The sequence below is a fragment of the Scyliorhinus torazame genome, chromosome 5 (genome assembly GCF_047496885.1).
Source record: "Scyliorhinus torazame isolate Kashiwa2021f chromosome 5, sScyTor2.1, whole genome shotgun sequence".
NCBI classification, from domain to species: domain Eukaryota; kingdom Metazoa; phylum Chordata; class Chondrichthyes; order Carcharhiniformes; family Scyliorhinidae; genus Scyliorhinus; species Scyliorhinus torazame.
The window spans coordinates 159,200,898-159,215,332 of NC_092711.1; the positions used below are offsets into that span (position 1 = coordinate 159,200,898).

The 14,435-nt window shown below is 45.8% G+C and overlaps 2 protein-coding genes across 2 annotated transcripts in view; both read left to right on the forward strand.

Annotated features, from left to right (window-relative positions):
• Positions 1–14,435, forward strand: part of LOC140418003 (uncharacterized) — a 35,350-nt gene that overhangs the window by 17,784 nt on the left and 3,131 nt on the right. The window contains exon 3 of the mRNA XM_072501433.1: positions 3,947–4,275. Within this exon, the coding sequence (XP_072357534.1) occupies positions 3,947–4,275 (329 nt within the window). The remainder of the gene's footprint in view (positions 1–3,946; positions 4,276–14,435) is intronic.
• LOC140422160 (uncharacterized) overlaps positions 6,289–14,435 on the forward strand; it is a 76,202-nt gene continuing 68,055 nt past the window's right edge. Inside the window, exon 1 of the mRNA XM_072507152.1 lies at positions 6,289–7,048. The gene's annotated coding sequence lies outside the window, so the exon portion shown is untranslated. The remainder of the gene's footprint in view (positions 7,049–14,435) is intronic.

Genomic DNA, 14,435 nt, shown 5'->3' on the forward strand with positions numbered 1-14,435 from the left:
TTCGCCTCACCACTTTGTTCAAACGTTCTTTTTAATAACCCGCTCATTCCAGTTTTTCTTCCACAATAAAAGTCCACGCTTCATCCGCCGTCTCAAAGTAGTGGTGCCTCCCTCGATATGTGACCCACAGTCTTGCCGGTTGCAGCATTCCAAATTTTAACTTCTTTTTATGAAGCACCGCCTTGGCCCGTAGCCCTTCGATCGCCTGTAGTATCGGGGCCAACAGCTCTTTCTTCATTTCCTTTTTGAGCTCTTCCACACAGCATTTCAAGAACTCTTGTTGTTCAGGGCCCCATGTTAAACTGCCACCTTCCGACGCCATCTTGGTTTTTGCTTGCCTTCCTTGCCGCTGTTCTAAAGGATCCACTGCAATCCGGCCACTTTCTCCTCCTTTTTTCATCCGTATCCAGGGGGGATTCCCTTCTGGTTTACCGCACAGTGTTTTTAGCCGTCAAAATTGCCGTTGGGGCTCCTATCAGGAGCCCAAAAGTCCGTTTCACCGGGAGCTGCCGAAACGTGCGACTCAGCTGGTCATCGCCGCACCCGGAAGTCTCACGTCTACCTTTTTAACCTCCTTATGTCCTTGTCACAATTTACTTTCCTGCTTATCTTTGTATCATTGGAATAAAGGGGCAGGACTTGGCCATTCAGCCCGTCGAGCCTGCTCCACCATTCAATACGATCATGGCTGATCATCCACTTCAATGTCTTTTCCCCACATCCTTTGTGTTATTGGGATTTAGAAATCTGTCAGTCTCTGTCTTAAACACACTCAATGACTGAGCTTCCACAGCCCTCTGGGGTAGAGAATTCCAAAGATTCACAACTTGTAGATCAAACCATTGCTCCGTTCTATCCTCATATTCCTGTCAGTTTATTTCCCTCAAAAGCCCATCCAATTTCCCTTTGGAAACATTCCAACATCTCTGCTTCTACCCGCATCGTAGGAAGTGGCTTCCAGGTATTTCCCACTTTCTTCAAATGCAAATGAGTCTCAGTGAGCACAGAAAGAGGCCATTCTGTCCATTGTTCCCATGCTAGCTCTTTGAATGAACTATCTAATTACTCCTATCGCCCAGTAAGTTCTTTTCCTACAGAATCTGTCCAGTTCCCTTGTGAAAGTTACAGTTGAACTTCCTTCCTGCAGCTTTGTCAGGCAGTGAATCCCAACAACTCGTTCTGTTTTAAATTGAATAATTTCACAATACGTTGTGTTTGGATTTTTACAGGGGATTTGAAATGGCATCCCCCGTGTCTTCATATCTAACCCTGAGTGAGAGACGTGGCCTACCCACCCTTTCCTTAGCCGAGTCTGGTCCTCGATCTTCAAATGTGTTTCCTGTAAAAATGGCACATCCGCGTTTAAGCTCCTCAAGTGGGCGAACATGCACGACTGTTTGACCGGCCCATTCAGCCCTCTCACTCTCCCTGTGATCAACTGGTCAGGGGGCGTGCCCCTCCCCCTCTCCACTGATCAGCCATAGCTTCTCTTGGTCCAGCCCCGGCCCACATCACGCAACTCTCCAGGCCCGCCCTCTGATGCCCACCGTCACCAACCCCCTCCTTATCGCACTTCAACAGCACCACCTCCGTCAACACCCTGAACAACACAATCTCAATACTCTGATCACCTGCTCACCCCCCACTGCGCTCCTGTGAACTAGCTCGCCCAGCTAGCCTGGCTGACCCACCCACAGCGGCAAACTTCCTACCCCCCACTGATCCCCCCCCCCCCCTCCCCCCAGCACTTCCATGGTGCAATCAACAATAACAATAAGAAAATAAAAGATGCCCTCACCCCACCTGATCCTCCAGCCTCCCAGCAAAGAACCTCGCAAGAAAGACAAACGATCCCTGAGTGAAACGAGGTTCTTCCCTGACCGTCACCCCAAACAAAACAATACAATAAAAAAACAACAATCACAATGGGACAGAGAGAATCAGCATCTCCTCACACCTCCTCCAAAGTTCAATGTCCTTCTCCTGCCAGTCCATTGTCTCTCTCAAACTCCATCGCCTCCGCCGGCGCTCCAAAATAATCCTCACGACCATTGTGGGTCACCCAGAGGTGGGCAGGGTACAGCATCCCGAACTTCACCCCCTACTTATAGAGGGCAGCCTTGACTCGGTTGAATCCCGCTCTCTTCTTGGCCAGGTCCACACACAGGTCCTGGTATACCCAGGGCTCATTACCCTCCCAGGTACATCTCGTCTGCCTGGCCCCCCTCAAGATCTTCTCCTTATCCAGGAATCGGTGTAACCTCGCCACCATAGCCCTCGGCGGCTCGTTCGCCTGCGGTTTCCTCATCAGCGCCCTGTGCGCCCGATCAACCACCGGGGCCAGTCAAAGGCCCCTTCCCCCATCAACGTCTCCAGCATTTTGGCGACACGAGCCTGCACGGCTCCCTCAATGCCCTCTGGCATCCCCACAATTCTTAAATTCTGTCTCCGGGAGCAGTTCTCCAGGTCCTCCACTTTCTCCTTAAGCCGCTTCTGGGTCTCTCGCATCATCCCGATCTCGGCCACCAACGAGGTAAGCTACACCTCGTGCTCCCCCACCTTCTGGATCGCCTGGCTCTGGATCTCAAGCCTCAGCTCCACACGATCGATCCCCGCTCTCAGCGGGTGTACCACCTTCTCCAGATCCTCCAGAGCCTCCACCCTCTGTTGGCTGAAAGTTTCATTCAGAAAGTCAACCAGCTGCTCAGTCGACCATTGAGCTGGTCGGGCTGACCCCTAGCTCTCCACCATCTTTCCCTGTGTCACACAAAGAGCTTCTTGCTCTTTCAGCTCCTTTCTTCTAAACCCACTTCTGGTCCACAAATCCATTCACCGATGGAGTAAAGTCTTCCTCCACCACTCTTAAACCATTTTCCTTCAAAACATCCGCCCAGCAACTGGGGAGAAGGACCAAAAATTCCACCTCGAGCAGGAGCTGCCAAATGTGCGACCACTCACTCCATGGCCGCCACTGGAAGTCTGATTATTTCCAGTCTTGTAATATTATTCGTCACTCAGTGCTATAGAACTTGTGTGTTGCTAAAAAGAGGGACCAGCAGTCGAGGCTTTTCATCCTCACTCATCCGGACAGATCCAAGAATAGCAAATTTCAAAGGGAACAATTTTTTTGAAAACAGGTCCTGATTGTTTGGCAAGTCAGAATTGATTGGGCAATTCTTTGCCATGTTGATTGCAACACAGAGCAATTGACACCCAATATTTTTGTGTAACTAAAGGGGTGAAAAATGTCCAGCTACTTTTATTCCAGTAATACCAATGATTATCAGGTCTCTACTTTCTTGGGCAGGAAGTGGTGAGCATGGATCTGTGAAGCTGGATGAACCAGCACCTTTAGGAGAATTTGGAGGGTGTATATTATGTTTTCGGAATAACTAGCTACGGAAACAGACAAAAGTCTGCCTTGGTGCACCACTAGGTGTGAGAAGAGAATTGGAATGGAATATTAGGTACTGCACAGTGACACTGGCCAGAGGGATGTGGATGGAAATTTACTTTTGGGAAATGAGAGAGGAAAGAATGTTCCATAGAAACTGAAATTGTCTGTTCTATGTTTCTAGCTTGTAATGACAGGAATTAATTTTGTGATCTCCTTTTACAGGATATTAGAAAGTTGAAGATTTACAGAAAGTAAATCTCAAACCAAACATCACATCAAGATCTGACAGAGTCACTCGATTCATCTGGACCGGAATATCATTGGCATTTGAAGGTGGAAGGAGAAATGTTTATCTGTTCTGACTGCTTCAAAAAGGTTTTAAACATCAGTGTGACTGGAAAAGCACCGAGACACACGCACCCGAGTGAGAGTGTTCCAGACTGTGAAAAGAACTTTAACCAGTTCCACAACCTGAAAAACATTGCACCATTCACAGCGGAGAGAGGCCTTATCTCTGTTCTAATTGAGGAAAAGATTTCAACTGACCAGTAAATCTGGAGGGAGACCAGGATACCCACATCATGGAGAGACCATGGAAATGTGGGAATTGTGGAAAAGGATTCAAAGTCCCGTCTGAGCTGGAGATTCATCGACGCAGTCACACTGGGGAGAGGCCGTTCACTTGCTCAGTGTGTGGGAAGGGATTCACTCAGTCATCAACATTACTGAAACACCAGCGAATTCACACTGGGGAGAAGCCATTCACCTGCTCTCAGTGTGCGAAGGGATTCACTCAGTCATCCCACCTGTGGACACACCAACGAGTTCACACCGGGGAAAGGCCTTTCATCTGCTCCGGTGTGGGAATGGATTCACTCTCTCATCCCACCTGCTGATACACCAGCGGGTTCACACAAGGGAGGCTCTGTTCACCTGCCCTGACTGTGGGAAGGAATTCACCCGATCGTCCAACCTGCTGACCCACCAGCGGGTTCACACCAGGGAGAGGCCGTTCACCTGCCCTGACTGTGGGAAGAAATTTATTCAGTCATCCCACCTTCTGACGCACCGGCGAATTCACTCCGGGGAATTTTAACAGGGATGTCTCTGTAGGGTGGACGATTGACTGAATCCCTTCCCACACTGAGCACAGGTGAATGGCTTCTCCCTAGTATGAACTCGCTGGTGTGTCTGCAATTTGGATAACTGAGTAAATCCCTTCCCACATTGAGAGCAGGTGAACGGCCTCTCCCCAGTGTGAACTCGCTGGTGGAGCAGCAGGGTGGATGACTGGCTGAATCCTTTGCCACACTGCAAACAGGTGAATGGCCTCTCCCCAGTGTGAATCTGCTGGTGTATCAGCAGGGTGGATGACGTTTTAAACTTCTTTGCACAGTGAGAGCAGCTGAACCATCTCTTCTCCTCTGTGAATGTGCTGGTGGAACATCTGATCCACAGAGTTCTTAAAGCCACCACCACTGTCAGAGCATTTGAAGTGTTTCTCACGGTTATGACTGTCCTGGTGTTTCAGCAGGTTGTATGACTGACTGAGTCCCTTCCCACACACTGAGCAGGTGAACGGTCTTTCTCCAGTGTGAACCCGTTGGTGTTGCAGCAGGGCGAATAACCTAGTGAATGTCTTTCCACAGTCAGAGCAGGAGAATGCCCTCTCCCTGGTGTGAACTCGCTGGTGGGTCTGCAGGTTGGTAACTGACTGAATCCTTTGCCACACTCAGAGCAGGGGAACGGCCTCTCCCTGGTGTGACTGCGTCGATGAATTTCCAATTGCGATGGGCCTTTGAATCCCTTCCCACAGTCTTTGCATTTCCACGGTTTCTCCATGGTGCAGGTTTCCACGTGTTTCTCCAAGGTCAACGATTTATTCACGCCTTGTCCACACACACGACACGTGTAACTGGTTGAAGCTCTTTCCACAGTTAATGCTCTGGAACACTCTCACTCGGGGGTCTGTGAGTCTCAGACCCTTCCCAGTCACACTGATGATTATAATATTTTTAACCAGGCAGGACAAACAACTTATCCTGAAGATTCCAAGGCCAATAATATTTCCGTCTCAATGAATCAAAAGATTCTGTCAGATCTTCCTGTGACGTTGCGTTTGAGATTTGTCTCTGAATCCTCCCCTTCTAGTATCCTGTAAAATAAGTTGACAACAATTCAGCATTGTCTGTATAGGATAGAAATTTAGAATACACAATTCTAGTTTCTATGGAACATTCTTTCCTCATTCGTTCCCCAAAAGTAAATCTCTGTCTCACACACTCTTCTCCCATACACACTTTGCTTTATCTAACACACAGCCTCTCAAATCTCCAAAAGGTGGCAGGACATTCTGGTGGACAGGCCAATTCTCACCACTTCCGGTACAAGAAACAGAGTCCTGATAATCATATATAGAACTGGAATAAAATTAGTTGGATATTTTGCACCTTTAATCAATACTCAAAAGATTGATGATCAAACTGTTTTATTCACAATAGCAAAGCATCACCCAATCAATTCTGATTTGCCAACCAATCAGGACCTACTTTGAAATGAATGAAAATCGCTTATTGTTACAGGTAGCCTTCAATGAAGTTACTGTGAAAAGCCCGTAGTCGCAACATTCTGGCGCCTGTTCGACGAGGCTGTTACGGGAATTGAACCGTGCTGCTGGCCTGCCTAGTCTGCTTTCAAAGCCAGCGATTTAGCCCAGTGTGCTAATGTTCCCTTTGAAATTTGGTATTCTTGCACCTGTCCTGATGAGTGAAGATGAAAAGTTTCAACAGAAGTCCCTTTTTTTTTTTAGCAATGCTTAGTTCAGTAGTACTAAGTAATGAATAATATCACAAGACTGGAAATAATAATCATTGCATCTTATAGAGAACTGTAAATAATATATTGAGTCAGTAATATGTAACAACACTGAACATAAATCTGTTCAGTGTTAATTTACTGTCCCCTTAAATGTCAGCCATCTCCTGGGGAAACCAGCCCTTTCATTGAACATTAGGAAAGAGACCATCCTTTTAGCCAGACAAATAAATGTGTCAAGCTGAGGGAGCAAAGGATGTCACTGTCTTTAAGAGAGAGAGAGAGACCTGGGCCAAGCTTTCCGGAGTCTGCACCCTCCCTGGATTCACTTCCTTTCCCTTCAGTTGCTGCAAGTGACCAATGTCACCCAGAATGAGAAAATAAATGGCGAAGGTTGAGACATTAATTTTCTGCTGTTGCCCAGAGGAGGAAGCTTCAGTCAAAAATTCTTGTCCAACTTCCGCTTTCTGACCTCACAGTGGAGTCCTGCCTGAATCAACCAACGGGAATCACGCTGCTCCGCAATGACGTCTCCAGATTCCAGTGCGCATGCCCGGTACGGTCACGGGAGCCCCACCCCCATCCATTGCTCCCCTTCCCCCCACACCACCGAAATGCAAGGTTTCCCAGCAACGGGTTGATGACTCCGGCCAGAGCGAGTAGCCGCTCGGTGATCTCCCCGCGGCCCGGGACTGCGCATGCCTAAAGGAGAGGGACAGGTGCGCACGTTCGGGAGGGAGCCGCCTCCTGACCTTTCTGCTGAGATGTTGGCCAATGGGAAGAATTGGAGCGCCGGAAGGATTCTTGTCCTCCAGCCAATCAGAGCACGAGCTTTGTGTGAGTGAAGATTGTCTTCACTAAAATTGTCTGACTAAAAGGATAATATAATAATACAATAATAATCACTTATTGCCACAAGTAGGCTTCAATGAAGTTACTGTGAAAAGCCCCGGGTCGCCACATTCCGGCGCCTGGTACTGGAATTGAACCCGCGCTACTGGCATTGTTCTCCATTGCAAGCCAGCTGTTTAGCCCACTGTGCTAATCCAGACACTGGTCTCTTTCCTAATATTCCCAATTGAAGGGCTGGTTTCCCCAGAAGATGGTTGACATTTAAGGGGACAGAAAAGTAATATCAGACAGAGATATATCTAATGTTATATGGCACAGATTAGATATATTAGTGATGGTTCTGTAATAAAATACATTTATTATTTCCAGTTGTGTAATATTGTACCATCGCAACATTATATATTTCCAGTCGTCTCTTCCATTAGAGGGTTGTTTGTCTCTTGAATTCTCTTCTGCAGGGACCAATGGAGGCTTTGGGGGAGGGGGGGGGGGGTGGAGGGGGAGGTCATTGAATATATGCACAGATGAGCTGGATAGATTAAAAAACATTTTTATTGGTTTTTAACAATGAACACAAAGTTACAGAAACATTGGTGGAAAATGGGTGCAGAGAAAAAGGGATATTCCCAGCATAAATACAAGGAACACATTGCAGAATTAATTTGGGACAGGATATTTGAGGGACCAGAGCCTCTCGATGAAATGCCGGATCAATTTAACAACCAGTTAACAGGTTAACATAGTGAGTGGGGAAAGAGGGTAAGATTATATAAAAACAGGAGGATAACAATGCAGGTTGCATATCCTTTAATATTGTGAAACAAACTAACAACATTGTCCAATTAAAATGAAGCATAAAAAGCTCATGGAAAGCCCAGGATGAGCAGGTCAGATAAAATGGAACCTGTGTATTTGAGATGGGGCTTCCATACTCTGTGGAATACATCAGACTTAGAACGGAGTACAGACATTAAAAATTCCATTGGTATGCTTTCGATAATCAGCCTATGCCAGGTTTGGACAGAGGGGAAATTGTCGCTAATTCAGGAGTAGAGGATATTTTTACGAGTGGCAACAGTCAAGATATTACACAGCTTTTTTTTAAATAGAATCAGTGATTCGTCCATGTAGGAGACCCAGGATCAGGACTAAAGCGTTCGACTCTAACACTCTGTCTAAAATCCTCTCCAGTTCCCTGACCACATTTCGCCAATAGGCTTGGATCTTGACAAAGGTCCATAAACAACGTACATAGTTGCCCTTGACTATCAGGCACTTGAGGCACATCGCGGATATAGTCTCAGACTAGACGTAATTTGAAGATGGTGCAGTATCTTGAACTGGATCTCCTTCATTTTATTGCAAACCAAAATTTTTACAGACATAGTCCCATTTGTTATCCCATATCTCCTCAGCAATATTGACTGTTAAGTCCCTTTCCCATGACTGCAATGCTCTCAACGTTGAAATGCAGCATCTGGAATTTAGAGTATCATGGAACTTGCTAATCAATTGTTTCAGCTCCACAGAATTCAGGATTCTTTCCACGGGGGAAATTGAGGAATCATGAGGCAAAGATCCCTTATTAAGAATAAAGTGCCTGAGCTGTAAATACTTAAAAAGGGTTTGTCTCAGGATATCACATTTCTGACAGAGTTGCTCAAAGGATGATATGGAAGCATCTCTGAACTTGTTTCCCAGCCTACAAACACCTCTATCTCTCCAGGTATCAAATCCATGGTCAATGAGACTGGGTGGAAAATCTAGACTGCCGTGGAGAGGAGAGTGGAAGTCAATGTCGATCTCCCTTCTAATTGGTGGGCCAACCTCCACGCTCTGAGAGTATTAATAATAACAGGATTATCACACTTAGCAGAACCTGTCTTAATATCACCATAAACAACAAGACCTGTAGAGGGAGAACTGACTGGTCTGCTTCTACATTCAGCCAGGTGGATGTTGGGTCCATCCTAACCCAATCCCTTATGAACCTCAGATGAGAGGCCAGTTGATATAGCCTGATTTTTGGAAGACCCAACTCTCCCTTAGCTCTGGGTGATTGGAGCTGAACAAACTTGATGCAAGGTCTCTTTTTGTTCCAGATAAATGTACTGGGTTCTATTAATTTCCTTAACGACTCTGGTCGACAGCAGTATAGGCAGCATCTGCAGAGAGTACAACATTCATTTTAATGAAGGCGATCCTCCCTCGCCATGAAATCGGAAGAGAGACCATGTGGCGGCATGGTGGCACAGTGGTTAGCACTGTTGCCTACGACACTGAGGACCTGGGTTCGATTCTGGCCCCGGGTCATTGTTCGTGTGGAGTTTGCACATTCTCCCCGTGACTGTGGATCTCACCCCCCACAACCCAAACATGCGCAAGTTCGGTGGATTGGCCAGGCTAAATTGGCCCTTCATAGGACAAAAAATAATAATTGGGTACTCTAAATTTATTTTTTTTAAAAGAAGGAAAAAAAAAGAACTAGTTTTAGAATTCAGCAAAGGAAGACCAAGAAACTGATAAAGAGAAAATAGAATGTGAGATTAAACTGGCGAGAAACATAAAAAAAACACCTGGAAAAGCTCCTCTCGGAATGTGAAAAGCAAAAGATTAGCAAAGACCAATGTGACCCAGGGCTGGGAGTCCAATCCGGGTCCTCAGTGCCATAGTCCCAGTGCTAACCACTGTGCCACGTGCCATCCCCTAAAACTAGTTCCCAATCCTCCGGCTTACTATTATTTTTGCCACTGGAAAAGCCTCTTCCTTTTATCTAATGGAATCTTTAACTTTTCTTGTTAGCCACGATTGCATCATTTTTCCTGGTGGATTTTTGTTCTTAAAGGAATTTATATGTTATGGAAATATGTAATAATTGCTGAACTGCTAGCGAGTGCCTCTCTTTTGTCTTGAGTTTAATTGTAATGACCCAATCTGACACAAACAACTTGCCCCTCATACCTTGACAGTTTCCTTCTGTGAGAAACACCCAGATAAATTAAACAAAACAACCATATAACCACCATAGCCCAGCTTCATGGCAACGTGGCATGCTTTGGGGAGCTCCAAACAGAAATGGGAACCAAATATCTTTCAACTTCCAAACACCCTTTCAGTCTTTGTCCTTGTAAAATTTAGGTCAGATATTCGCAACAAGGCTCAAAGAGCATCAGCCCACTAGAAGCAAAGTCGTGAGACCGGCCAGTCCAGCAGAACTAAACCCTCCGACCCTCCCACTTCACCAAGTGTCAGAATGAACACAATGCAGTCCTGGATGTAATTAAGAGCAGAAACAGTAATAGAATCCAACCCCCGTAATCAATTGTGAACTTGTTGGTGTCTCACCGGATGCCATGAATCTCAGAATCCCTTCCCACATTGAAAGGTATTCGCGGGAATGACTCTGAAAGAATCACTCAACACTCGGGTCTACCCCAAATGTTAAACAGTTTATTGATTTAACACCGGCAGGGAGCCAGTCATGGGTCTCACCATGCGCTTCTCTTAATGCATAACAAAAATCATCAATAATTATACAATTCGAACAGTTACACAGCCCACCTCGGCTGGACACAATCCAATTCTAATAATTATTGGTTACTATCAACATGGGGCTGTGTGGTCAGAGGTCATAAACAGACAGAGGCCCCCTCGTGGTGTATTCCAGACCACTTATCAGCTGTCCTTGGGTCTTTTTGATAGACTCTCTTATCTTAACCTCATTACAGAGTGGTGCTACAGGCAGCATTCCTCACAGGCAGCTGCCTGGGAGTTACAGGCAAGGGGATTTCAGCTCTCTGTGTGAACTCCTTCACAAGGAATGTGGCCAAGTCAGCTGGCTATCCATGATGCCTCAGAGGCTGCTACATGACATTTTAAACAAGGATTATACACGGTTAGGGTGAATCTAGAAAATGATCCGTATTTGAAATATTATACGTTTCATATACATATAGATGTATATTGCAGATACCTCCACTTTGGGTCCATTTCTACAATTGCCTATCCCAAGTGTGAATTCGCTGGTGTGACTTCAGGCTAGATAACGTAGTGAATGCCTTCCCACACTGAGAACAGGTGAACTGTCTCTCCCCAGTGTGTACTTGCTGGTGTGTCTGCAGATGGGGAAACTGAGTGAATCACTTCCCACAGTCAGAGCAGGTGAATGGCCTTTCCCAAGTGTGAACTCGCTGGTGTCTCCGCAGGATGGGTAAAGAAGTGAATCTCTTCCCACACTGAGAGCAAATGAACGGCCTCTCTCCAGTGTGAACCCGCTGGTATATCCGCAGGCTGGATAAAGTAGTGAATTCCTTCCCACACTGAAGACAGGTGAGTAGCTCCCCCACAGTGTGAACTCGCTGATGTGTCTTTAGGATGCATAAATGAGTGAATACCTTCCCACACACAGAGCAGGTGAATGGCCTCTCCCCAGTGTGAATGCGTCAATGAGCTTCCAGTTCAGATGAGACTCTGAATGCCTTCTCACAGTCCCCACATTTCCACGGTTCCTCCATGTTTTGGGTCTCCTCGTGTCGCTCCAGGTTGGACAATCAGTTGAAGCCTCGGTCACACACAGAACACGTGTACTGTCTCTCTCCACTGTGAATGGTGTGATGTTTTTTCAGGCAGTGTATCTCTTTCCACTGTCAGTGCTCTGGAACACTCACTCAGATGTGTGTGTCTCAGTGCTTTTCCAGATACACTGATGGTTAAAATCTTTTGAAGCCGACAGATGAGGCAAACATTTCTCCTTCTAGATTCAAAATCTAGAATTCAAAGACCACGGATTCGATACCTGGAGTGATAGAGGCGTTTGTCGACTGGGAGACATGTTCAGAGACACTTCCTTGTCATCCTTTGAGCAGCTATGTCAGCAACTTGACATCACAAGACAATCCTTTAAGTATTTACAGCTCAGCGATGTTATTTGTAACAAGACATCTTTGTGTCTTGATTCCTCAATTTCCCCAGTGGAAAGAATCCTGAATTCTGTGGAGCCTAAACAATTGATTAGCCAATTCTATGATATACTAAATTCCAGATCCTGTATTTCAATGATGAGAACCTTGCAGTCATAGGACAAGGACTTAGCAGTCAATATTGATGAGGAGACATGGGGTAACATATGGGACTATGCCAGTGAAATTTTGATTTGCAATAAAATGAAGGAGACTGTGCAATACTACACAGTCTTCATATTACGTCTAGTCTTAGATACCGGGTTGAGCCCACTCTACTCCAATGTGCCTGGTGGTTGAGAGTGACTATACACGTTGTCTATGGAGCTGTGTAAAGATTCAATCCTATTGGTCAAATGTAGTCAGGGAACTGGAGAGGGGTTTTGAGAGAGCTTTAGAATCTAAACCTGTATTCCTGATCCTGGGACTCTTAAGGTGGGCAAATCACCAATTCTAATTTTAAAAGGAAATATAATATCCTGACCTTTGCCACTCATAAAAATATCCTCTGCTCCTGGATTACCGACAACTTCCCCTTTATCCAAAACTGACATAGGCTATTTATGGAATGCATCCCTGTGGAATTTTTAACATCTGTACTCTGCTCTAAGTCTGATGTATTGTGTAAAGTACGGGAGCCATATCTCAAATACATATGCTCCGATTCAGCTGACTTACTCCTCCTGGGCTTTCCATGACTGAATTCAATTCACCTTATTCGTTTTAAGTCGACTATGTTGTTAGTCTGTTTCATAATACTTTGGGGTGTGCAACCTGCATTGCTGTCCTCCTGTTTTTACAAACTCTTACCCTCTTTCCCCTCTCACCATGTTAACCTGTTAGCTGGTTGTTCAATTGATCCAGTATTTCATCTAGAGGCCCTGGTCCCTCAACTATCCTGTTCTGAATTAATTCTGCAATGTGTTGCTTGTATTTATGCGGCAATATCTCTTGTTCTGCTCTGTACCCATTTCCCACCAATTTTTCTGTTACTCTGTTGTGTTTATTGTACTGCTGTGTCTATAGTTTAAAAAAAAATGCGTTCAGAAAAATCTGTCAAACTCATCCGTGAAAATATTCACCAACTCCCAGACTCCACTGGTCCCTGTGGAAGAGAAATCCCACCCTGAGGGAAGAGATGCCTGGAAATATATAATGGAGATACAGAACAACATTACACAACTAGAAATAATAATAAATGTACTTTGTTACAGAACCATCAATAATATATCTAATCTACCATATAACAACACTGGACATTTATGTATCTGTCCGATATTAATTTACTGTTGCCTTAAATGTCAGCCGTCTCCTGGGAAAACCAGCACTTTAATTGTGAACATTAGGAAAGAGACCATCCTTTTAGCCAGACAAATAAATGTGTCAAGCTGAGAGAGCAAAGGATGTCAATGTCTTTGAGAGACTGAGAGAGAGAGACCTGGGCCAACCTTTGCAGAATTTGAAGAGGGAGCAGAGTCTGCACCCCCCCTGATTTCACTTCCTTTCAATTCAGTTGCTGCAAGTCATCAACTGAAGATCAGAATGAGAAAATAAATGGAAAGGGGGAGAAAAGAAAGTGTTTTACTCACAGATAGTGCAGACAGGAGGACGTTTCAGTCTGTGTGAAGCTCAATTATCAGCCGCACAAAGCCCGAGCCCTGATTAGCTGGAGGACCAGAGTACTTCCGGTCCTCCAACTCTTCACATTGGTTAATACGTCTGCTGGTTGGTCATGGGACTTGCCACCGGCCGCATATGCGCAGCTTCCCCGCACATGCGCAGTCACGGGCCGGGGGAGGGGAAGGTCACGGACTGGGTTGTCCCCGCGTCAGACCCGCAGCACCGACCGGCGACACCGAGCAGTGAGTCCCGAGGCTCTCGGCAGCTTGACCAGGCTGCACGGAAAGAGCTGAAGCGGCTCCCTGACTCCCTGTCGGAAGGGAAGCCGCGCACCTCCCGCCAGACACCCGCAAATGTCAATATTTTTATACTTTTCACCATTTTTCAAACACTGAAAGCAGCAGAAAAACTGGCGGGAAATGGGCCCAGAGAACAAGAGATATTGCCGCAGAAATACAACCAGACATTGGGAATTCATTCAGAACAGGATATCTGAGGGAGCACAGCCTCCAGATCAAATGTCAGCAATTCAACAACCAGTCAACATGTTCACACAGTGAGTGGGGAAAGAGGGTTAGATTCTATAAAAACAGGAGGATAACAATGCAGCTCACACACCCCAAAGTATTGGGGAACTGACTAACAACATAGTCAACTTGAAATGGATAAATTGAATTCGCTCATGGAAAGCCCAGGAGGAGCAAGCCAATGAAATTGAAACATCTGAATTTGAGGTTGGGGTCTCATACGTTGCAGAATGGGGAGGTCAAATTTTTAAAACATAAGACAGGATC